This window comes from Danio aesculapii, chromosome 21, assembly GCF_903798145.1.
Source record: "Danio aesculapii chromosome 21, fDanAes4.1, whole genome shotgun sequence".
Classification (NCBI taxonomy): domain Eukaryota; kingdom Metazoa; phylum Chordata; class Actinopteri; order Cypriniformes; family Danionidae; genus Danio; species Danio aesculapii.
In genome coordinates, this window is record NC_079455.1 from 19,800,745 (window position 1) to 19,825,960 (window position 25,216).

Below are 25,216 nucleotides of genomic sequence, written 5' to 3' on the forward strand. Positions count from 1 at the left end.
CCACTTTTAAAATACATTGAAATTATTTCTGAGAAGAAAGAAATTCTACCACTCGGGTCACTTTAGGAAAAAGCGTGGCCATAAAGCGAAATGTAGTCACGACACACCAACATATCTGGCCCAGTTCAGGCCCAGTTATGGGTTATTAACTTGGCTGTGACTGGTCCAGATATGGACTTGGCTGAGACTGGTCCAGATGGTATATGGTCCAGATATGGACTTGGCTGAGACTGGTCCAGATGGTATATGGTCCAGATATGGACTTGGCTGAGACTGGTCCAGATGGTACATGGTCCAGATATGGTCCATGCTTTGCCCTTGTATGGAAGCCAGACTTGGTCCAATTATGTACCTGAATTCACTGTGACATGTGGGCCAAGCAAAAGCTGATTGTGTGGGCCAGATCTGGGCCAGATAAATTTTGCTATGTGGGTTGCCATTAAGTGAACATTAAAATGAACTTACACTCTTAAAATTAAAGGTGCCAAAAGAGTGCAGTGATGCCACAGAAGAACTGAGGGGATTGTTTCTACACAGGCTTTTATGATTGAGGCCTATTTAGACCATAGTAATCTGGTAGTGTTTGTTTTGCTTTGGCTTGTTCTGCGTTAATTATTGTGCTATTACGATTGCAACAGAGAAATTCTCGGAAATGTCTCTAGACTTTATTATCCGAAATTGTTAGCAAAATCAACTGTTTTGTCATAACTTTAGATATTGCACTAGAGATTCATAATAGCTCTTGGCTGAGACTTGACCTAGATATGATCCATGTTTGGCCCTTGTATGGAAGCCAGACTTGGTCCAATCCTGCAGCGTAATTCACTGTGGCATGTGGGCCAAGCAAAAGCTGATTGTTTGGGACAGATTTGGGCCAGAGAAATTTTGCTATGTGGGTTGCCATTAAGTGAACCGAAAATGAACGTACAGTCTCAAAATTAAAGGTGCCAATATATATATATATATATATATATATATATATATATATATATATATATATATATATATATATATATATATATATATATATATTGGCACCTTTAATTATAAGGCTGTACGTTCATTTTATGTTCACTTAATTCATTCATGACATACGGTAATGCATTATATGGCAAAGCTTGTTTTGCAAGGATGCGCATGCACCACGATTTTAGGCAGAAAAATTGCACTACATGCATGAAACTCATTAGTGAACTTGTAATAACACGCAGATAATGATTCATTTTAATTAATTTTCAACATTGCAGTAATATAACTTTGTAGAAGATTAACTTTGTCAGGATTGATCAAATGTTGGTTTGCGTAAGCCCAGTACTTTGTTGTGCTGGTTAATTAAGTCTTTTGTGCTAATTGAGTAGTTCAAATTGAGTCACTTGATACGGATATCTTCGTCACTGTGGTTATTTGAGATCTGAAGTGTCTGTAATGTATATTGGAATGCTCCAAACGTCAAGAACAGCACAAGAAGACTGTGTTTACCCATCAAATCATTGACCAGAAGAGCACTGGGTCAAAAGACTGTCAATAGAACTGTAGTCTGTCTGTTGGCTGACATACAGTAACACTCGGTTTGACTGAAAAATAACATTTTAAAATCCATGGATATAGCTCCTTAATTAGACATCTTCACCCAGTTATACAGCCAAATGCTTAGATTTATTCATTAATTTTCCTTTGGCTTAGTCCCTGTCCCTGATTTATCACAGCGGAATGAACTGCCTACTGTTTATACTGTGCATATCCTTCCAATCAGTGGTGTAGTCCTAAAAAAAAAAAAGGTGGTGTACTATTACCCACCCAACCCGCCCATGCTGTTTTGACATTTTACCTGAAAGTTTCAGCGAGACATCATTCAGACTTTGAAAAACTTCTCACAGCTGCTATGGTCGTCAGGGGGCAGGGAATGGCGCAAAATATAAACAAAACTGCACCAATTGCAACAAATTAAGATGAGAGTTAAAAAAACAACATTTGGTATACTGTTAAGGGATGCGAATACACGTAAATTAGTCTATTCAGCAAAACAAGTGAGTATACCTAGGGTATACGCAATTATTGACCCTCAGAAGTCGTAATACCCAAACAGCTAGTGGAAAAAAGTAGGCAAACTGAGTATACGTGTGTATAGCCCCGACTACACCACTGCTTCCAATGGCAAGAAGAGATTTTAATGTTTGGTCAAATTACATATTCAGACAATTTATTTGAAAGTACAATTTGGTACCATTTCATTTTGCATCTTAATACTTTTAGAGATAAATGAAACACAATAAGATTTCCTGCCTAATATTGTTCATCGTTCATTACAAGAACAACAATAATGTAAAGAGTTGCATTTCTCCTTTGTACCAGTAGATGGCAAACTCTACACATCAGTCATCATCAGCTCTCAAAACCACAGAGAGCCACACACGTTTCAAGGGACATCCTAGTAGGTTGGATTGGTTAGCAGGTACTTGGTTTCTAACACACGCATATCAATATAATATAATTTTTGTGATTTTGGTCCTATCCAACTTCTAGAAACGTGTAGCTAATCATTTTATAAATAAAATAATAAAGAGCTATAATTTTGTATGTGTAGAGATTAATAAAACAAGTTAAGAGGTAGGTATAGAGTTAGGTAGATACTAATAAAATAAAACACTCATAATACAGTCAAAAATGTTATGGTTCATTATATTGATCAAAATGAATGTCATTTTCTTATAATTACAATTACAAATCGAATGATGTATTTTTAGTATTTCTTGTATTGTTAATAAATATTTTAGGGTAGACTAAGCACATTTGAGACCGTTAAAACACCTTTAATTACTTGCATGCACAGGACCCTTGACAAAAATCTACCTTTTGTTTATGAGCTAATTGTGGAAAATATACATTATTGTGTGCACAAATATTGCAGCTTAGCCATCAGAGCACAGACGGTTGCTACACAAGATGGCGACAGAGACCGCATAACAAGCGCTTAGAGGAGGAAAAACTCAGCGTAATTTCAAACTACAGCTGATCAAGTCATTATAAAACAGGTAAGTGCCATAAATCGATCTCTTTTTGTATGTTTAAATGAAAGCAAAAAGTGTCTCTACTGAACTCAGTCTATTCCCAACATAAAAATAATGTTGGCATTCTTGGGATAGCCTACAATACAAACACTGCGACCCAAGTTCGATTGCCAGCTTGCGGTCCTTTGCCGACCCAATAATTTCCTGTCTGTAACCTCCACTGTCCTTTCCAATTAAATGTGAAAAAACCCTAATTAATAATAATAACAAATCTCACACTTAAGTGTTGTTATAAACAAGTTTATGGGATAGTTAACCATATATATATATATATATATATATATATATATATATGCCTCATATAGTTTTAAATCGTTTCTGCTGTTGCATGCAAAAGAAGATATTTTGAAGAATGTTGGAGACTAGTAGCCAGCAATTTCCATTGTAGGAAAATCTACTAGGGAAGTCAATGACTGCCAGTTTTCAACATTGTTCAAAATATCTTCTTTTGTGTTCAACATAAATTTAAATATTTTTTTAAGAAGTTTTTTTCATCCATTTAACTATAATCCAGTTTCAAAATAATCATAACTGCTTAGCAACACCCTAGCAAGCATCTATGTAGCAACCACATGGACCACCCCTAGCAACAACTGTCTGTGAAGCTTAAAAGATTGAAATCTTTAGCTTTTAAACCTTTCCTAAATGTAAAACAATTTAAAGCTTATAAATCTGCTTCAAACTTAGACTTTCTCAAGCCTCTAATGTTTGTCTGTCAAAGTTTAATATAATGTTATTTTTACTGATTATCTGTTAATTAATTAATCATTGTTGATTAATTGATTGACTGGTTTAGAATCAATTGCTTTCAAACGTAATCTGGGATTATTTGTTTACAGGACGATGTATAATCAAAAACAAAAATGGTTTCGTTGCGTCTTGTGTGTATTGCCTTTCATGAATGGCTGAATGCTTCCTCAGCTGCAAGTTGCTTTGGATAAAACATCTGCTAACTGACTAAATGTAAATGTAATGTGTGTTTTTGCCCAGCGGCAACATCCCGCTCTCCCTTGTGAAGCCAATATGGAAGAACTGAAACTGCAATTCATCGACTCACCTTTGGGTGCTGGCTCCAGGAAGTCCAGATGTTCACTGACTGCAATGCTAAATTGGCAAATTTTATAGCTGATTAAAACATGTTTACAGCCTGGTACAAAAGATGGATTTGGTGCATATAGCTAATACTACCCTTCATGCAACTGTGAGGGGGTGAATTTTTTTATAACTCATCCATTTCGTTTTTATTAAGTGATATTAAGTCTGCATAATTAAGGGCATGGCCACTTAAGTGACAGCTAGGTCCTACTGGTCGCCATCATGTCACCTTAGCTGATTCAGGCAGATTAGCCGCTGAGCTCGGTATATACATAGTATATTTGTTTTGTTTTATGTGGCTTTACACAGTCAATTGCCTTTTGGAATTATTTCCTACAATTATCAGAGGATGTGGCATGCTGTGTGCACTTAATTGTGCTCACAAACCATTCAAGTTGCCTCCATTTCCCAGGTGAGTGAAATTCTATACTTATATACCATCTCTATAAATGTATTTGTTTCACTTAAGATAATTTATTATTTATATTTCTCTTTACAACTGTATTGCAATCCTGAATCTGACAGATTGATTAGCTGTAGGCTATAAAACCGTCATCAGAAACGTTGTCATACTGTGTTAAGCCTGGATTTCATAAATAGCCTTTCATTTACTAACACCAAGACTTAATTTGTGCCAGAACACACAGGTTTTTCCGATCCCCCTCCTTAACCGGCCTTCTCCCCTGTCCGCTGTTCACTTTCGATTTCTTCCGCGACTCCCCAACCCTCTTCACTGTCGTCCACGACAGCCCTGCCCCGCTCACTTTCGTCTGCGACATCCCTCCGCCATCCACCGCACCAACAATGATAATGAAGTATTAAGCGTTTCTCCCAAAGAAAAGCCTATCTAAGCAAAGTGCAAGCAGGCATCTTTAGCTCAACTCATGCTCTGCCTCTATGCCCTATTTCGGGTACCCCCGGTCGGTGCAATGACGGGCGAACAAAATATCGACAGTTGGCCACGCCTACTTGTAGCTTCATTTGCACTCTTCAGAAACATATGGGTGACGTCACGGATACTACATCCACATCTTTTACAGTCTATTGTTTTTACTAAATTTTCAAACATGCTAATCAACACTTCCCTACTGGTACTGTTTACTAACAATGAGATGGCGCCATCTACTGGCCTGGCATTATTAACACAGTGTTTTTACCCATTTTCAAGTATACATGTAACTGCTAATTGTTTTGAAAAGGTTGTCGTGTATACACCAAACATTTTTAAATGCAGCGGAAAACCTTTTCAAATTTTCTTAATACTTTGTCATGTAAACTTAACCCAAAGTGTCCAGATTCTTTATATGATACCACAAACAACACTGAGTCAAACTGTGAGTCAAATTCCTCAAAGATTTGCCCAGTAAACATGATATTCATTGCTGTCGCATGATAAGCCTCATGTCACAAACTGCGAGCTGAGCAAAGCCAGCAGACTGTGTGTTTTCTTTCAGTCGTTCTCCTCTGCTGTGACAGTGAGTGAAGTCATTTGATCCAGCTGCGGGACACAGGACATTTCATTTTATTAGGGACAGCAGGACAACTGTGAGTTTAAATGGCCTCTATTGTTCCATTGTGCTCCCACACACACACACACACAAGACACAAACACACACTATCACTGCAGTACCGAAGTGTTTTTCTGGATTGAGGAATGCTGCGAGATGGGCACATACAGTTCAGATGCCATTCCTTACACTAAAACTCATGTAGATGAACTGTACTTCCTCAGCCAATCAGTGCTCAGCAAACAGGTCTACAGATACAGACGCCACACCTGTGACAGGCAGCAGCACGTGGAGGAACAGACAATTACCAGGAAAAACTGAACTAGTTTCAGACTCATGTGGAAAGGCAACTGAAGGTTTACATTAAGGGCTCGCTGTCTGAGAGAGAGAGAGGGAAGGAGAAGACTGTGTGAAGGATGGACACATGGCTGAATGAAGTCCAGAAGTTTCCAGTCCGGTATGTGTTGTGCTGTTCAGTGCTCTTCAGGATCTTGCACTGGTGTCTGCAGATTGTGGCCCGTCCTGATACTGTGACTATAGACCCCTGGAAGACGTGGAAATGGAGGAATCTGTCAGTGTCTCTTGTTCACTCGCTGCTCACAGGCACCTGGGCTGTCGCCTGGTGAGTTGACTTGTTTACTATTTTATACACTAACTTTTCTAAAATGAGTAAAGCCATAAAACAAACAAACAAACAAACAAACACATTTATGAAAAATTAAATGTTGAAATATTAATATTAACTATATATACTTTATATATTACTTTAGGATAACTTAAAAAATAAGATGAAAATGAATCTAAAAAAGACTTTTAAAGAAAACAGAATGACCAAAACTTAAACTAAATTTTAAATGAGATGTAAAGATACATAAAATATGTTTACTAGGACTAAATCTTTACAGTCTGTCAATGTCACTCATTCACTCACATTAGATTGGATTATTTTAATGTATTATTTTGTTTTTGCTTGTATAGTGTAGTTTAGTTTACAGTAGTACATTTAGTATCTGAATAACAATGTGACGACGTTTATAAAACTAAACCCATGAAAAAAATACAAAAATGTTAGAATAAGAAGTCTAGCTAGCTTTCAGCTATAGCTTATAGCTCAGTTATAGCTTTATTTTTGACTTTAAAAGTCAAAGAAAAAAATAATACAAACTAAATAGACATTTTAAATCATTTAAATAAATAAAAAGTTTATTCTATTATTTTCTGAAACCATAAATGTAACCATTTTAGGTTTCAAACAAAAAAAATGGGGTAAACTGCTTAAAAATGATATATACTGCAAAATAATGAAAAACAAATTGGTACATTTTATTTAGTATAGTGAATACTTTTAAACAGTTTACTAGACATTATATTTAAAGGAAATTGAAATATTTTAACAATTACGACAAAATACTGAATATTTCACATCCAGGATTACAAGTTCACACATACTCAAAGCACCCAAGAGCTGTTGTTTTGACATTATAAAAATGAGCGTTAATATAGATGTTGTTTTGAGTTTGCACTTACAGCAAAGTATGAGAATAAAAACACATTACTGAATGAGCTTAACTTTCAGTCAGATCTTTCAGTTTAGAAACAGGAAAAACCAGTTCGACCGGCACGAATGGAGAGTATGAATGACTGTGAAATTATTACTGTCATAAATCAGTTCATCCCTCACACAAGAGTTACACACAGTTTTATCAGAAATTGATTTTCTCACTGTTTTCTGATTCTGAGCACATGTCTGTTGTGTCTTGCTCATTTGATGATCTGTGTGACATGAATAACAGTTTTGAATGTGTTTTTGTCTTGGCAGTATCATTCACTATCCAGCAATGGTGCATGAAATCCACTCAACATACACACCTTCAGCATACATGCTAGTGGTCGTCTCATCTGGTCAGTAAACACACCTTCATATCATAAACAGTGTAATAACTTATAGTAAATTAGTAGATGTAAAAATATGAGCGCACCTCACATATGCTCATACTCCATATTCAAACTATGGTCTCCAGATAGCAGTCTGAGCTCTTCTGGGTCTTGAAGTTTTGGAATAATTACATTTTAAAGGGACAGTTCACCAAAAACGTTAAAGGATTAAATCACACCAAAATGAAAAGTAGCCTATGATTTATTCACCCTCAGTGCATAGGTGTATACGGCTGCGTACAAAATCGTCTACTACTCGGTAGGAACTGCATTTGAATTTGAATTTACTACTCGACCAAAGTATGTTCTATACAGTATGAATGTCAGTAATATGAATGGAACTCGACGTGCTACATCTGCCATTTTGTCATGATCACGTGATCTACCTGCGTCAGTTGTGAAGTTGTGTCGCTTCACTTCCATTAATCAATTCTTCCCTGGAGCATCATGGAATAGCATAACATCCATCGGATGCACACTGCAGAATCTTATGGAAGGCCATTAGGGCCAAAACGTCTGCAACAAACGCGTTTACACGTTATTACGTGTTAACACGTAATTTACGCGTTAACACGCAATTACGCGTTAACACGTAGGTACGTGTTAACACGTGATTTACGTGTTAACACGCAATTTACGTGTTAACACGTTTTTTTTCAAACTAATGTCATTTTTAAACCATTATCATTTAATAAATTCTCCAACCTGCTCATTTTAAAATGTATAATGTCATTTCACTTAAATCACAATAAATGTTTTGCAGTCAATGATCTGTAGTAGATATTTTGTATTATGAAAGGCCAGACATCTTCTGCAATGTTATGTTTGATGGCCGGGGACATTTTAATTCTTGTCATTCAGCTGCTGAGATTTCTTAAAAAACATGTCCAGTGAAATCAGTATGAGCTTTATTTGACAAGTGTGGGCAAACACAAGAAACGTTTTGTGGTTGTTGTTTTTTTTCAGGAGCACAGGATACATACAAATTAACACAAGAACACAGAATGACATAAGTGGATATAAAATAAACAATAAAACATTTTGGTTACAAAAATCATAAACAGTAAGGGTTGTGTATATGTATGACCATAAAAATAAACAGTTAACAACTGATCTAATAATAAAGATCTATAGAGATTAAGATGTGTAGAGATCTGAAGGTTGGGCAGGTGCACAGCAATAATCCTCTCTGCTGTCCTGACAGTCCGCTGCAGTCTTATGTCTGATTTGGTGGCTGATCCAAACCAGAGAGTAATTGAAGTTTTGTCAGATGAAGTGGCGGCAGATTGTGCATTCTCATACATGTAACAGGTCAATAATTACTTAACACATAAATGATTTAATGCTGAGTAACCTATCTTGGTGAGGTTTATTTCTGCAAATAATGCACATATTGTAGAACAAACATTTTATGAAAATACAGTTTTTCTTTATAATTTTGTTATACATTTATGCTTGTAATATATATTTATTGTTTACAGAACTTTGGACTATGTACTTTTGTCTCTGTACTGGAAGCTCCAATCACCAAGACAAAATATTCTTGTGTGCAAACAATTGAGGTAAGAAAAACCCAAATTATGATTAACTAAATCAAAATTACAAGATAAAAAGCAGAAATTATGATTTAAGAACTCAAAATTATGACTGAATAAATCTGTAGAAATTACATTACAACAATAGGTGGCCACAAAGCACTATCTAAATGTTGAACTTAATTCTCTAAGGATGATTTTATAAAAAGTTTAATTAAAAAAAAAAAAAAAAAAAAAGGCTCGTTATTTAATCTTTAACTGAGAATTGTGTGAAAATATAGATTTATTTTACATAAAACATATTATTCAAAAACATTATATTTGAACATGTACATATTTGTAATAGTTATATAAATAGGCTAAGGGGCAATTTTTTCGATATTCATTTTCTTTTCGGCTTAGTCCCTTTAGTAATTTGGGTTCACCACAGGTGAATGAACCGCCAACTCATCCAGAACGTTTTCAGTTGTAGCCCAGCACTGGGAAACGTGTACACACACACGACAATTTAGCCTACCTAATTCATCTGTACGGCATGTCTTTGGACTTGTGGGGGAAACTGGAGCACCAAGAGGAAACCCACACAAACGAGGGGAGAACATGCAAACTCCACACAGAAATTCCAACTGACCCAGCCGAGGCTCGAACCAGCAACCTTCTTGCTGTGAGGCGACAGCATACTGCGCCACCGCATCACATTGAAATGCATTTTAAAAACTAACTACATCCATTTTACATGTATCGAAAAACTACAAAATACAGCAGCCACAAATATATCTAAATAAAACACCTTTAAAAGAGAGCATTGCATAGTCGGTCGTTCTCTTTATCATTAAACTGACTAAGTTAAGTAAACAATGTTTGACAGCAACAGCATTTGAGCAAGTTTAATTCAGCTTCTGTCAACTTATTCACCTCTACATGAGGTGGTATTCACAAACTAGTTTTTCAAATATAAATTTCATACAGAAAGTACTGTCTTGAGGAGGTTCGCTGTTAAAGAAAAAAAAATAGATAAAGAGTTAGACTATATTGCTTCATTGTGTTGTCATCCATTGAGTGGCCAGTAAAATGGACAATCTCTTAACAGTCTTAAATTTTAAAAGTTATATAAATAGGTTACTTAAATGTTTTAGTTTACATGTTTTTATTAATAAATCTTCTAAACTCAAATGTAAATACCATTTTCTGAAAACTACTAAAATATCCAGTTTTAATAATTTCCATAAACCATGTTTTCAAGTGTACTCTTTAAAAGAGATACACATATATATATATATATATATATTTTTTTTTTTATTTAAATCAAGGAGCTCGTTTGAAATAAGATGTAACAGACTAAAATTTGGTACAAATATTGAATTAGAATTAAAGAAATGTGGAGAACACACTTCAATCCTCAGCCCAAGAGTGAGGAGTCAGCACAAGGTTAGAGGAGAGAGAAAAAAAAAACAACTGGATTTTATTTTATAGAAATAAGATGTTTATTAGAAATATAAGAACTTTAATAGAAACTAGTTGTCAAGCTGAGGGAGTATAGCCTAACCACAAAGAGAAAGCAGCTAAATTTAGAGGACTAGCAATGCAAAAAAAATTAATAAATAAAACAAACAAAAAACTCAAAGATGGACCCCCCAAAAAAAACGAACAGGTGAAAAGATATAAAAAATAAAAGGCACCCACCCTTTAGTCACACTTGGAAGTAAATCTCAAATAAAGTACACAAAATAATAAATAGTAATGGAAATGCAGGCGCAATAATATTAATTTAGCTTTAAGGCTTAATCCAACTACCACAACCACTAGTGACTGCAATCACAAATACCAACTAAGAAGTGTTCCTCAACTCACTATAGCTTTAGAAGGCAGTATTTATAGCCAAACCACTCTGACTCAGGCAGGTTCATAATGATTAGCAGCTGGAAGCTAATTAACCTGAGAGCTGGGGAGAGCACAAGGGTGAAATTTTTGGAAAAGGTCAAAGGTGGAAAATCAGAGTGGAGCACAATACAATATTCAAGGCTTACACATAAAATTATGTTTTGGCTGTAACAAATACAAAACATAAAACATGACAACCATAAAAATGGACTCATCCTGTTGTATAGACTGGAGTAGTATTAAATATTTGTGCATTATATATACTGTTTTATGCCACTTTAACATCTTTAGACAGAATTGTAATATATATATATATATATATATATATATATATATATATATATATATATATATATATATATATATATATATGATTAATCAGTATATTTGTATGTCTTGATATTTATTTGAAATGATATGTTTTATACTATATAATAGAAATTAACAATTTAAATCTCATTTTCAGTTAAAGATTCAATTTACTATAAGGATTTCATGTTTCATTAGATTAATTATTCACCTCCACCTTGGACCTCCAATTTTGATTTTTATCCAATAATTTCGACTTTTCTAAATCATAATCTCTATTTCTAAAGCATGATTTCCTGGCAGAAACTGGCTTCGATAAATAACTGAACCAGACATTAAACAGCAGCGATACTTGATGCTTTCGGTTTGTATTTCTTAACGCACTTCCGCGTGCGTTACTCTCCCGTCATGATCTTGGTTGATGAGGTAAGGTCACCGTAAGCCCATCGTAGTGCTTCGGTCACTGCATCATGAATAATTCAAGTAAAACGTAGCTGTGGTGTCCCGATGACTGTGTCTGTCGTAACAGCTCGTAATCCTTCTCCTAAATATTAATGTGGTGATGCGCGCAATCGTTTTGTTACACAATGGCTACGTCGAGCCTACGCCATCTGGTCCACTTCCTTAAAAGGAGCTCAACATATTTGGCAGCGAGGAATAAGGCAGAGATTGCGTTGAGACAGTTTTTATTTCAATTTCCGATAGCCTGCTTCTTTACCAGTCATCTAACTGTAAAAAAACGTTGGGCTGTATTCATACGAGGATAAAAAAAAAATTCGAGAGAGAGAGAGAGAGAGAGAGAGAGAGAGAGACTAGCGAAAATAATTTAAATGAAATAGTCTACAATAACAAACCGTATGCCTTTTCGGGGGGTTGCTGAATAAACTTATAGACCGTCCTTTTTCGTACGACCTCTTTTAAACCGTCATGAAATGCCCATACTGTTCTCTCATCATTTCTTTTTAGCTCTGAAAAACGGATTTCTTGTCAAAATAAAAGTCCCGCATAAACAATAGAAGTAAAGTGATCCTTAAACATAAAGAAATGTAAGATAACTCTTATTAACGTCTGTTACAGTGTTAATTAACACATTAGTGGTAACAAGAACAAACAATGAACAAATGTAACATTAGATAATGCTGGAGTGTACACTACAATAAGGTTCATAATTACACTCACAAATGCTTTGTTAATGGTAATAGTAAATCATATTAATAAATGGTTAACAAACATGAAAAACCATGATTGGTCACCAAGGAGATATGAGTCATCTCGCGCGCGCACTCGGTCTCTCTCCTTTCGCTTGAATCACAGTTAGCTTAGTCCATAAACAATCCTTGTATAAAATACATAATTTATCCAGGCCTAAACCGAATATGCAATATTATCCTTGCATAATTATCAAAGCGAAATAAGCTAGGGCTCATTTTATATATAAACTATACATATACATTTTAATGAAATTTTAAGTAATGGAACATTATACGTAAAAAAATTTTTTTTATACAGTAGGGTAGGTTACAGGCTAAATAAATGCGCCTCATCAGCTGAACATCGCTGCGGTCACCGCACGCGCTTCTGTGTAATGCTTCATAAAGAACTGATGACAGACACAATCTCAATAAACACTTGACGCTTGCTGTCAACTAGGTAGGTAATTAAGGACATTTGTTGTGACAATAATAGGATCTGTTGTTGTCAAATATGTTTCCTCATATGTTATAATATTTTTGTTGAAAATCTGTAATAGTGTGCCTCAATGCCAGTAAAATAATCAGCCTTGGTATTTAATGTATATTTCCTGCCAGTTTATCGCAGGCAAACTAAATTGTGGTCAGTTTTACTTATTATACTGTGCCTTGACTGGCTATATAGTTCAAAAGCAAAATTGTTGGCTATGTGGAAAAATATAATTCACAATGCAAAACCCTGGCCCTGCAGTTATCTCTCTCTGAAAAAAAAAATCTTATAGCCTATAGCCTACTCTTTTCGGTTTAGGCTATGGGACTATGGGATTTTTTTTTATACTTTATACTATTCTATTCCCTATACTTAACCAACATAACATATATATATATATATATATATATATATATATATATATATATATATATATATATATATATATATATATATATATATATATATATAGTTTTAAGGACATTTTAATATTTAAGCATTTTGATTTATTGGCTGCACATTGGGCTCAAGAATACCGCACAAACTTGTGGGTAAAAAAATTATAATTTAAGCTTATTATAAATTAGCTTATATATATTTATTTATTAGTTAAAACCGATGCGATTCTCCCCAGCTATTCTTTTTAGGCTTACAGGACCTTGTCACAGCAATGAACGGAATAACTGGCTTTATCAACAACCTGCTAATAATAATAATAATAATAATAATAATAATAATAATAAATATTATTATTATTATGATAATATTTGATTACCTGACACTATGAGCAAAACCTCAAAATACGTGTTATTATGTCCCAGTTTGCATAGCTGTTCCTGGCAGTTATAAAATTAAATAAATCGTACACGATGAGCCGCAATTTTCTGTTAATTTCTGTCTCACATACAAACTTTCATTTCATATATGAAAGACAATTGCAGCACACCTCGAGTGCATGCATTTATTTATTTTTTATAACTGCCAGGAACCATTTTGAGGTTGTGCCTATAGGCAGTTAGTCAAATATTACCATAATGACAATAAGTAATTATTAGGCTATTAATACAGCCAGTTATTCCGTTCATGGCTGTGACAACGTCCTGAAAGCCTGAAAAAATAGCTGGCGAGAATCACATTGGTTTTACACTGAATAAATTAATAAGCTAATTTATAATAAGCTTAAATTATAATTTTTTTCATTAGCCACACTTTATTATGTGTGTGTGGTATTTATGACCCAGATCTGTAGCTAATGAAACAAAATGCTTAAACATTAAAATGTAAGGTTTAGAAAATTAAAGTATAGAAAACAAAAAATTCCCAGGGAGAGACAGTACTGTAACTGCAGACCAGAGTTTCCTTGCATTGTGAATTATATTTTTCCACACTATTGGCTTTGCAGTGCAACAGGTAACAATTTTTCTTTTGAAATAGATAGCCAGTCGAAGCACAGTGCATCCCAGTATTATGGAGATATTATTAGCTTATAATAATAATTGTCAGGAATCCTTCTGGACTGTCAGATTTATTCACTGCACCTGCACAGCCCCAATCACCAGAATACTAAATCACCTTCACCTGTTGCTCATCACCCTGCTCGCACTACATAAGCCTGGAACATTCACTCATTCTCTGTCTGATCTATTTGTTAGTACCCAGACTCGGTTCTCTTTGACTTGATAGCTTCTGCCTGCCTGCCTGCCTGCCTGCCTGCCTGCCTGCCTGCCTGCCTGCCTGCCTGCCTGCCTGCCCGCCCGCCCACCAGTTTGCCTGTCATCCCGTCTGTTATTTCGTGCTGTGAATCCTGTACTGTGTTTACCTCTACCGGCATCATCTTGTTTTCAGTTACCACCCAAAGTTAAGTTCTGTTTGTTTTGCTTTCTTTTACGTTGGTGTTGATGATATTTCTGTTCTAAACAACCTCAACATTGTTTAAAGTATCATTAAATATGCATTCTTTGTTAATCTGCCTTTGTCTTCTCTCTGATCCATAAAAAAACCTAATGTGCTTTTTTTTTTTTTTTTTTTTTTTTTTTTCCCAACAAGCACCATTTTTCATTCTGCAGGCTGTTCGCTCAGGCAGATGGTCAAATATTTGTAACCTAGCCGATAATAAATAAAAAGCAGAGTTATTCTTCAATTAGGTGCTCTATTAGGCACAATCTTAAGAGTATCTTGTAGTGTGCTGTGCCGCAGTTTTCATATCTTTTAGTGTGCGTATGTTTAAGATTTGTGATAATGAAATAACAGAAGATTCGCCTCGTGTGCGCTGCAACCAGATTTTATTATCGGTTAGGATTTTAAAACTCCTGCAGCAAGTGAGGAGAAAATGAAAGCACTATAATCTTTAAAATAATGAGAAATTAAAAATGTAGCAGACATATGACAGTGGTTTGAGACGCAACAATTACAGTAGATTATTAATCAAACCCTTTTCCACACAACAAAAGAAATAATTTCTTGGAAAATTATCTTTTTGAAACATTTGATATAATTTATATCTTAATTGTAATGTGTGGGTGTTTTTTTTTTTTTGTGTGTGTGTCTTATCTACACAATAAACAAGAGAGAATACCATCTGAAGTGCACAAGTCTGCTATATGCTTCAGCGCCAAAACACTATTTGTTAAATTCTATGTGCAATATTTACTGTTTTAGAGAAGCCTGATTTGTACTGTTTTGATTATTAATGACATTATCATTCATTGCGCAAGTCTCTTTGAATGAGCCAGGCTTTACAAGCTATTTGCAGCACTGACCTTGTTCCCAGATTACTTCGGAAGAACAAACTTGGTTGGATGATAGAACTCAGAAACTCATTGTGAGAACGGAGATGCTCTGTGCATGCCTGTGCAATGTGTTATTTATTTAATTTGAGAGTCTACATGCTGAATTGTGCCAGTCTGTCAAGATAAAATTACTAACAACATCTTAATATTTTAAAGAAAGTAAAAAAAAAAAAAAAAAATATATATATATGCGCACACACACACTATAAGACTTATGACTCCAGAATAATTATTTTTGTTGTATAGGACACTGTGACATAGATAATACTGTGAATTTCCTTTTGTTTGTTAAAGATAATGTGGGAAATATTATTTTAAATTAACTTCATTTTGTATTGACTTAACCCACTAAAATGCAAAGTTACTTGTCAAGTAAATTACCATGGAACATTAATTTAAGTTTAGGTTATTTCATTAGCTTGTTTATGAAAACTGCATGCTGGAAAAAATGACATTTTCAGTTAAAGATTTAATAACTCTCTAAAAAAACTTTGTTTTATTAGATTAATCCTCTTTAGAGAATTAAGTTCCACATTTAGATGGTGGTTTGTCGCCACTTATTGTCATGTCATTTCTACAGATTTATTCAGTCATAATTTTGAGTTATTAAAACATTATTTCGACTTTTTATCTTGTAATTTTGATTTAGTATCATAATTTAGTTTTTTCCTAAGGCAGAAAGGAGCTTTGTTATTACATAGTTTTATCGAAACTTGTCAATTATTTATTGTCAATTGTTTGCACACAAGAATATTTTGTCTTGGTGATTGGAGCTTCCAGTACAGAGACAAAAGTACATAGTCCAAAGTTCTGTAAACAATAAATGTATATTACAAGCATAAATTTATAACACAAAATTATAAAGAAACTGTATTTTTTATAAAATGTTTGTTCTACAATATGTGCATTATTTGCAGAAATAAACCTCACCAAGATAGGTTACTCAGCATTAAATCATTTATGTGTTAAGTAATTATTGACCTGTTACATGTATGAGAATGCACAATCTGCCGCCACTTCATCTGACAAAACTTCAATTACTCTCTGGTTTGGATCAGCCACCAAATCAGACATAAGACTGCAGCGGACTGTCCGGACAGCAGAGAGGATTATTGCTGTGCACCTGCCCAACCTTCAGATCTCTACACATCTTAATCTCTATAGATCTTTATTATTAGATCAGTTGTTAACTGTTTATTTTTATGGTCATACATATACACAACCCTTACTGTTTATGATTTTTGTAACCAAAATGTTTTATTGTTTATTTTATATCCACTTATGTCATTCTGTGTTCTTGTGTTAATTTGTATGTATCCTGTGCTCCTGAAAAAAAACAACAACCACAAAACGTTTCTTGTGTTTGCCCACACTTGTCAAATAAAGCTCATACTGATTTCACTGGACATGTTTTTCAAGAAATCTCAGCAGCTGAATGACAAGAATTAAAATGTCCCTGGCCATCAAACATAACATTGCAGAAGATGTCTGGCCTTTCATAATACAAAATATCTACTACAGATCATTGACTGCAAAACATTTATTGTGATTTAAGTGAAATGACATTATACATTTTAAAATGAGCAGGTTGGAGAATTTATTAAATGATAATGGTTTAAAAATGACATTAGTTTGAAAAAAACGTGTTAACACGTAAATTGCGTGTTAACACGTAAATCACGTGTTAACACGTACCTACGTGTTAACGCGTAATTGCGTGTTAACGCGTAAATTACGTGTTAACACGTAATAACGTGTAAACGCGTTTGTTGCAGACGTTTTGGCCCTAATGGCCTTCCATAGAATCTCAACGGAAGTAGTAGGTTATTCAGGAACTTTTTTCTCATTTACGGTATACATCGGATGCTGTGAATTCAGACATACTACTCGACTCGCATACTGTTTTTAGTGTACTATATAGTATGGAAGTATGTGATTTCGGACACAGTATATGCCTTTCTTCTTTCAGTTAAATTTCTTTATTTTAATTTTAACGGTCCAAAAGAAGTCCAATAACGCATCTATATATTGCTATTGAGATGAACGTGAAAATGCAAAAAAGAGAGATCAACAAAACACTGGTCAAGAAAAAAAAGGCAAAAAAAGTCTCCACTTGGCTTGAAAATTTATATGAAAAAAAGACTTTTTAAATTACATAAAGCAGTTTATAATGTTTTAAATTTGAGTTTTACTAAAACATTGATTTGCCTCAATAAAGATTTATTCACCCACTGGAGAGACTTTTTAAAATTATGGATGTCTACTTTATTGGACTTGTTTCGGATTAATGAAGAGAAACACCTACTTATTTTCATCGTAGCTCTTAAAAAACCCAAGATCATTTTTAACCCTTTCACGTGTGAATTCCAAATACTCCCACTGACATTGTGAAATATTTGATATTCCGATTTTTAATTATGTGTAAGAATGTGTATTTAAATAGTTTGATAGTGATCATATTATTTGATGGGTGATAGGTGCTGCCATGTTAGTCTGCACTGCAGTGAAGAGATTAGATGAGTTAACTCAATCAATGAAATTAGGAAACAATTCTTCCCCACCATTGACACATTTTGAAGGCAATCAGTGTTTTATGTATATTATGGTGAGAGAAATACACTGTAAAAAATTATATGAACAATTAGTCATGACAGCACATGCTTTTAGTTCATTGTAACCTATTAAACTAAGTTAATCATGTTCTAACTTTGAGTTATGCAAGCAGTTTTAAGTCAGTTTGACATTATATAAGTTCAATGGACTAGCAAAACTAACAAAGATTCATTTGATTCAGCTTAAAAATTGATGGCAAGGATTTATTTTACAGTGCTTGAACACACACATGCATGTGTTTGTTTGTGTGTATATGTGTGTGTGTGTGTGTGTGTGTGTGTGCATGTGCAAGTTTGTACTATATACCAGTGGTCCCCAACATTTTTGTCATCGCGGACCGGTCAACGCTTGACAATTTTACCATGCCCTGGTAAAATTGGCCCAAATCGCACACCTCCATTGGAAATAACGACCTTGTGAGAACTCTAGAAAAGACGCGATATGCGAATGTCATTTTCGATCTCCAGCAGCTTATATTCTTGCACAGACATGGTGGAATCACCTGATTTGTTGACAAATGGGTTGCGGATCTATTCCTTGGCAATTCGCAGGTCCTTCACTGGGCCTTTTTACCCTTAGCAAAACTTTTCAAAGATGTCTGTTTCTTACTCATTTTGCTGCTTATGGGTTAAATTTGGGTGCTCAAGTGACTGAGATGTAAGCAAGAGAATACGGTCACTTTTCAAAATAAACGATTTTTCAAAAAAAAAAGACTGCTCAGACTCAGATTATAAATTAAACTGATATATTTAATGATTTCTTGTGCGGCCCAGTACCAGTTGATCCAGTGATCTGTATCAGTCCGCAGTCCGGTGGTTGAGGACTACTGTTATATATTATATATCTTGAAAAAGCACTCCTAAAAATTCAAAGTGATGATACATGAGCACATGACGTAGCGTAAATGTGTTTTTGTTTAAAAGCAGAGGCTTGGGTCTTTATTTTAATATTTAATATGGTCTTATATTGGCAACTGGTAACTTCTTTTTAAAAATGCTGGCCAGGAAAGAGTTAACTGTGTGAAAAATAGAGCAAACTTTCTAGTTTACACATTAAAGTGTTTATCTGATGTAAATGAAGCACATCCTCCAATTACGTCCAAATGTTTGTTTGCAAATGTTTTTTTTCTTTTTGGTCATATAAACAGCAAGTCAATGGCACTTTGAGGGTGAAAATTTACAGACAAAACTAAATTGATACCCGTGGCTCTCTATATAATACTATGCCTGTGTTTCTTGCACAGACAAATCATTTCAGATCTCATCAGACCTCATCAGGATGAAATCAAAATGTACTCTTATTATATATATAGTAGTTCATAATATAGTGTGCTATAAACACTGTATCTGTGCACTTATTGTTTTGCAAAAAATTATTTTCCTTTAGAATTTTTAATCAAATAATCTTTTCTTCCACTTTCTTCCCTTTCTACCATTAGAGCGGGGCTATTTGGGCATGTCTCATTTCTGCCCTGCTTTTGTCCATTCACCAGTTTTCTTTCCATTTGTTAGCACCGTCTGTCCACCAACAACCCAATCAGTTCCCAAACAACAAAACCATGCAGCACTCTACATTTTTTTTTGTAATTTCAGGACTGTTTCTCTTCTGTTTCATGGCAACTTTAACTTATATTAAGCCTGTATGTGTTCAAACGTTAGAAAACATCATCATTTAGAAGTAATAGGCTATATCAGCCTGATCTCACGAGAAAACGTAAGTATTTTACGTTTTGACAGTTTAGTGGCTAATTCGTATGAATTTGTACGAGTTCAGTCGTACGAAATGGTACGATTTTAAAAAGAAGGCGTGGCACCTAACCCCGCCCCTAAACCCAACCGTCATTGGAGGATGAGCAAATCGTACTAAATTGTACGAATTAGATCGTATGAATTAGGACGAATTAGCCACTAAAAAAAAGTTACGAATTGCCGTGAGATTGTGTTGGCTATATTCTGCCTTTTTTTGACTCCATCAACAAAACATATAGTTTGAATGGGTGTAACAGAATGTTAACCTAGAAAACCTTCTGAAATACGTTAGCAATTGTAACAGTGTGTGTGTCCTTAAGATGTAAACTTACACGTCATAGCTTGATTATTAGCTATTGACGCTGTGAATAATGATAAAAATGCATGAATATTTATACATATCAAATAATCTGTAATAACAAACGGACAAAGCAATAGTGAATATTTAAGAAAATAAAACAGTTAAAAACTTTTCTTACACAGCAAAATCACCAGTGTTAATTCAACTCTGATGGAGTTCATTTTAACACTTTCCCAGTGTATAAATAATTCTCACTGGTCAGAGTTCAACTAACATGTTCAAAAGTGTTACCAATTTAACACTTGCTCAAGAGCTAAATATTTTTCTCATGTTTTATCAGTAATTATTCACATACTTTATAAATGCAATACCTACTGTTCTAGTCAATAATTTCAATAATTACACTAGTCAGATAATACTCTACACTGTCAATGTGAATTAAACACCATAAAACAACACTTCACTCTAAAACACAGTAACACCAGGATTTTAACTCTCGCAGTTTTGCTGTCTATGTCAAAATATCAAGGGGATTTTGATTTCTCAGTTCATGACTTTTATAATAATCTGTAATAGATTTCTTTTGTTAATGTTGTTTTTTTGTTTTGTTGTTCTAACAACAAAAATCCATACCTAAATCTACCTTTAACATTTTATCTAAACTTGCCCTCTAAACATACAATAACGTCAGTTTTAAAATCTTAATTGCAAAGCTGATTTTACGCCATTATTGTTTTCATCTTTCAGAAATTTCTCCAATATGCTGATCTGATTCTCACTAAACTTTTAATATAAATCACATTTTTTTGGTTCATCAAAAAACTATTATAATAAATCAAAAATCAGGGAAAATAATAGTCAATCCTTCTCCTAACCCTTGATTTATTTGTGTTTTATCCAGTAAATTCAGTGTTGATCTTCTGTTCAACAGGATACTTCATTGAGGACGCTGCTGACATTGTGTTTAGTGGCCATGCTAAAGCATCTTGGGAGTTTTTACTTCATCATGTATTGGTAAGTCAGCACACAAGTCAAGATATAAGAAGCTATAAAAAGTCCATTAGTCAGAGCTGCAAATCTGAACAACTCTTTCCAGGTGGAAAATAATGAGATTTAGAGCAAAGTGTCTGGAGCAGTAAAGTGACTGATTTTACAGATGTAGATTAGAGTTACTCAAACATAATCCTGCAGGGTGTGTGCATACAACCACTGTTTACACAAATTAACTGTTTGTACTTTGTACTTGTTTTTTTATTCTTAAAGCTACATGTATATTGATGTTTTATTGAGATTTTCGGAATCAACATTTTATAAATATTAATATGTCTAAAAAATAAATGCCAATTTTAAATATATGTACATGGAATTAATGTATGTATAAGTAGTTTGTGCCTTATTTTAAAATTGTGAAACATGTTGACAACAAATTCACCATGAAATCTAAATTTGTCCATTTTTAAACACAAAACATTAATATTGCAGTATTTATTATATATCTGTAAAGATATTTGGGGTAAACATTACAAAAGGATTTTATAAGTTCATGTATTAACAAGCAATAAACCATACTTTTATTACAGTATTTATTCTTTGTTAATGTTCATTGAAAATAGTTAGTTCTTGTTAACTCACAGTGAGAAAACTAATGTAAACTAGCACAACTTTTCATTTCTTTACATTTTTTTTAATAATGCTGCTTACACTAGGTCTTTAGCTGCCCAGAATGTCATTCTCTTCTCTCCCTCTTAAACTATATTTATGACAACATGTAATGATACGATGAGAATAGAAGACTGTGAATATGATCCAGATGCTGAATGTAAAGGGAAGATGAGCTCTGATACATTTACTGTTTATTTACTGTGGTAATACAACACCTACAGAAATGTAAACAACCTAATACTATACTACGTTTTCTACTCTCTTTATATAAACACATACACACATAAAAAATATATACACCACCGTTTCCTGTAGCAAAACTAAACTTTATTAGTTTATCAGTTCACTTTAAATAATAGAGTATGCTGTAGTAAATATTATGAAACATACAGTGAAATACACTCTATTAATATGGTTCAAAAACACAGTATTTACTACACTGTATAACCTAACAGTCAACTCTATCAAATAAAACGAGTGTAGTTAACGTAAAATTGGCTAAAAGTTAATTCTACTCATTTGAAAAGAGTTTTGAACTCAGTGTTGAAGGTAATGAGTTAATTAAATACCTCATTACGTCAACTTACATCAAAATGGAGTAAGTTCACAGTACTCATGGTTTGTAGCAATCGGTTTCCTCAAACAGTTTGAGTTGCCTTAACTGATTGGGTTTTACAGTACTCAGTTGGTTTGCATTTATTTAATCTATTGGGTTTTACTGTGCTCAAATTGCTTCGTTTACTCAAATTGATTAAGTTTACAGTACTCATTAGGCTTAGTTTTTTCAAATCAAAATCTTTTCTGAAAATAAATTTAGGGATGTAAAACAAAGAAGGGTCTAGATTCCAAAACTCATTAATCTGAGATCTATTAAATAAATCTGGAAGTCTGAATGTTCTTTTTGCATGTACTTTACATTACATTTTAATAGGACCGATTAGGCCTTTTTACAAGATGTAAAAAAAGTCTCTGATGTCCTTAAAGTGTGTCGGAATTTCAGCTCAAAATACCACACAAAAAATGTTGTATAACATAAAATTATAAAAATTGTATAACTCTTTGTATAAATTAAAATTATTCTGCTCTTTTTTTAAAAGAGAAAAACTGAAAATGTCAAAAGAAATATCTCAGAAGAAGGGAGTCTATGGAGACTCATTTGTTCATCATAAAACTCCACTACTATTTATCCTGTTAGTAGCTATTATCTTCAGAAGGTGAAAACTGTAATGGCGGATGGCTGCTTCTCACTCAGGGCTGTTTATGCTAATGATGTAGAGATGGTCACTAATAATGGGTGGGGCTTCCCCTCTAATGAAATGTACAAATCTGCAGAATGTCCAAGTGAAATGCAGATTTAGGTGTGTTTATAAAAAAACATAATAAATTATCTTAACATTACAGGCTGTTATATTCACAATACTGCCAATCAACTGTTTAAACCTTTAAAAAAGGTGATTTTTGTATAATAGGTGCCCTATAACAGATGCTTCAATTCAAAGTGATTTACAAGTGAGGATTGAGAAGATTTTATTCAACAAATATGGTTGTTCACAAATACACTGAAAAAAATTATTCAAAGATGATTCCTTAGATTTACTCAATTTGTTTACGTTAAGTGGTTGTAAACAATTTATTTGTGTTGAATTTAAACAAACAAATTAAGTTGAATATTGCTCAATTTAATTTGTTTGTTTAAATTCAACACAAATAAATTGTTTGCAACAGTTTTGCATGCAACACTTTTTTCAGTGTATAAAGAACCTTAAGAAACTTTAAGGACAGACTTGAGTAAATGTGTAGCCAACACAATCAGGGACTGCACCATAATACAATAGCATATTCTTTTGGGACTGAAAAAGCTTGCTTAAATTGTTCATATAAGAAAAGAACACCACAATAATCTAAGAGTTGACTGTCTAAAAGTGTTTTCTCCATATTCTGAAAAATTAGTCCTTTTTGTATTTAATGAAAAATTGTCCTGCGTTAAGATGTGTGTTGTATTGTAGGTGCTGTGGTGTTTCCTGTACGCAGTGTTCACTCATCAGTATGTGGCAGGAGCAGTGGTGGCTTTATTTGTGGAGGTGAACAGTGTTTTCCTGCACACTCGTTTACTGCTCAATCTGGCAAAGGTGGCGCACAGTTCTCTCATCTACACGGTTAATAAAGTGTTGAATGTGGTGACATATGTGACCTTCCGGCTCGGAGCACAGTTTTACCTCACCTGGTACCTCACTTACCACTACTCGTCACTGGATTATGCTCTCTACTTCCTGATCACCATGATGCTGATGAATATCATGATCCTCATTTACTTCTACCGACTCATCAGGAGTGATTTCTTCACCAAGCGGAGAATTCAAAACGGCATTCAGAAGTTAGCGGCGGATTAAAACAACAGATGCTCAGTCTAGAAAGATTGCGTTTAGGGTGACTGGTGGTAACACTACATTTACATCCAGAGGACAATAACTGTAAATCTAAACAGAGTCCGATGTGAATCCCCGAACATTTGAAATGTTTCTTTCACACTGCAACTCAATAAAAAACTTCAAATGTTGGTAGCCAGGATCTGATGCTGGCACATATGGCATTTCATCGACTTTTTATATAAATAAATAAATACATTGTAGCATTGAGTATTGCAAACTCTTTGGTACGTCATTCAAAGCAGGATAGTTGACCCCCGAACGTTGTCAGTTACTTACAGTAGCCCCCTAGAGCTTTAAATGGATAGTTCACCTAAGGCCCGGCGCCAGGGGGTAGGTGGAGTTTGGAGCTGCACAGTCCCACAGTAGTCTACACTATAATTAATATTATAATTTATTATATTAATTATTATTAATATTATTAAAATGAACATATGAAATTGACAAAGCACAAAAACATTGTGAATGTTTGCTTTCATTTTCAAATAGCTAAAGCCAATGTTACAGTTGTGTAGAGAAACATCCCATTATGCAGGAGCAGTGTCAAGTCAGGACACTTAAAAATGACTTTTGCGTTTAAAGATGATCGGCCTGCGAAATCAGGTTTACAGTTATACATGAATAGGTATAGTGCAAGTGGATTTGCGCGGATCAACCTCTCACATG

General features: G+C 34.1%; 1 protein-coding gene across 1 annotated transcript; it reads left to right on the plus strand.

The window, feature by feature from the left end:
- The first annotated feature begins 5,811 nt into the window (after window positions 1–5,811).
- Window positions 5,812–24,714, plus strand: tlcd1 (TLC domain containing 1). The gene is made up of 4 exons (XM_056445944.1): window positions 5,812–6,293; window positions 7,491–7,573; window positions 21,394–21,476; window positions 24,131–24,714. Exons 1-4 carry the CDS (start codon window positions 6,088–6,090, stop codon window positions 24,512–24,514), a joined length of 756 nt encoding a protein of 251 aa, XP_056301919.1. The 5' UTR covers window positions 5,812–6,087; the 3' UTR covers window positions 24,515–24,714.
- The last annotated feature ends 502 nt before the right edge of the window (window positions 24,715–25,216 follow it).

Bases quoted from the DNA above. Each gene is read 5' to 3' on its own strand.
- tlcd1 (XM_056445944.1), top strand. From the start codon at position 6,088: ATGGACACATGGCTGAATGAAGTCCAGAAGTTTCCAGTCCGGTATGTG. The intron at 6,294-7,490 runs GTGAGTTGACTT...TTGTCTTGGCAG, and splicing joins GGCACCTGGGCTGTCGCCTG to TATCATTCACTATCCAGCAA. The intron at 7,574-21,393 runs GTCAGTAAACAC...TCTGTTCAACAG, and splicing joins GCTAGTGGTCGTCTCATCTG to GATACTTCATTGAGGACGCT.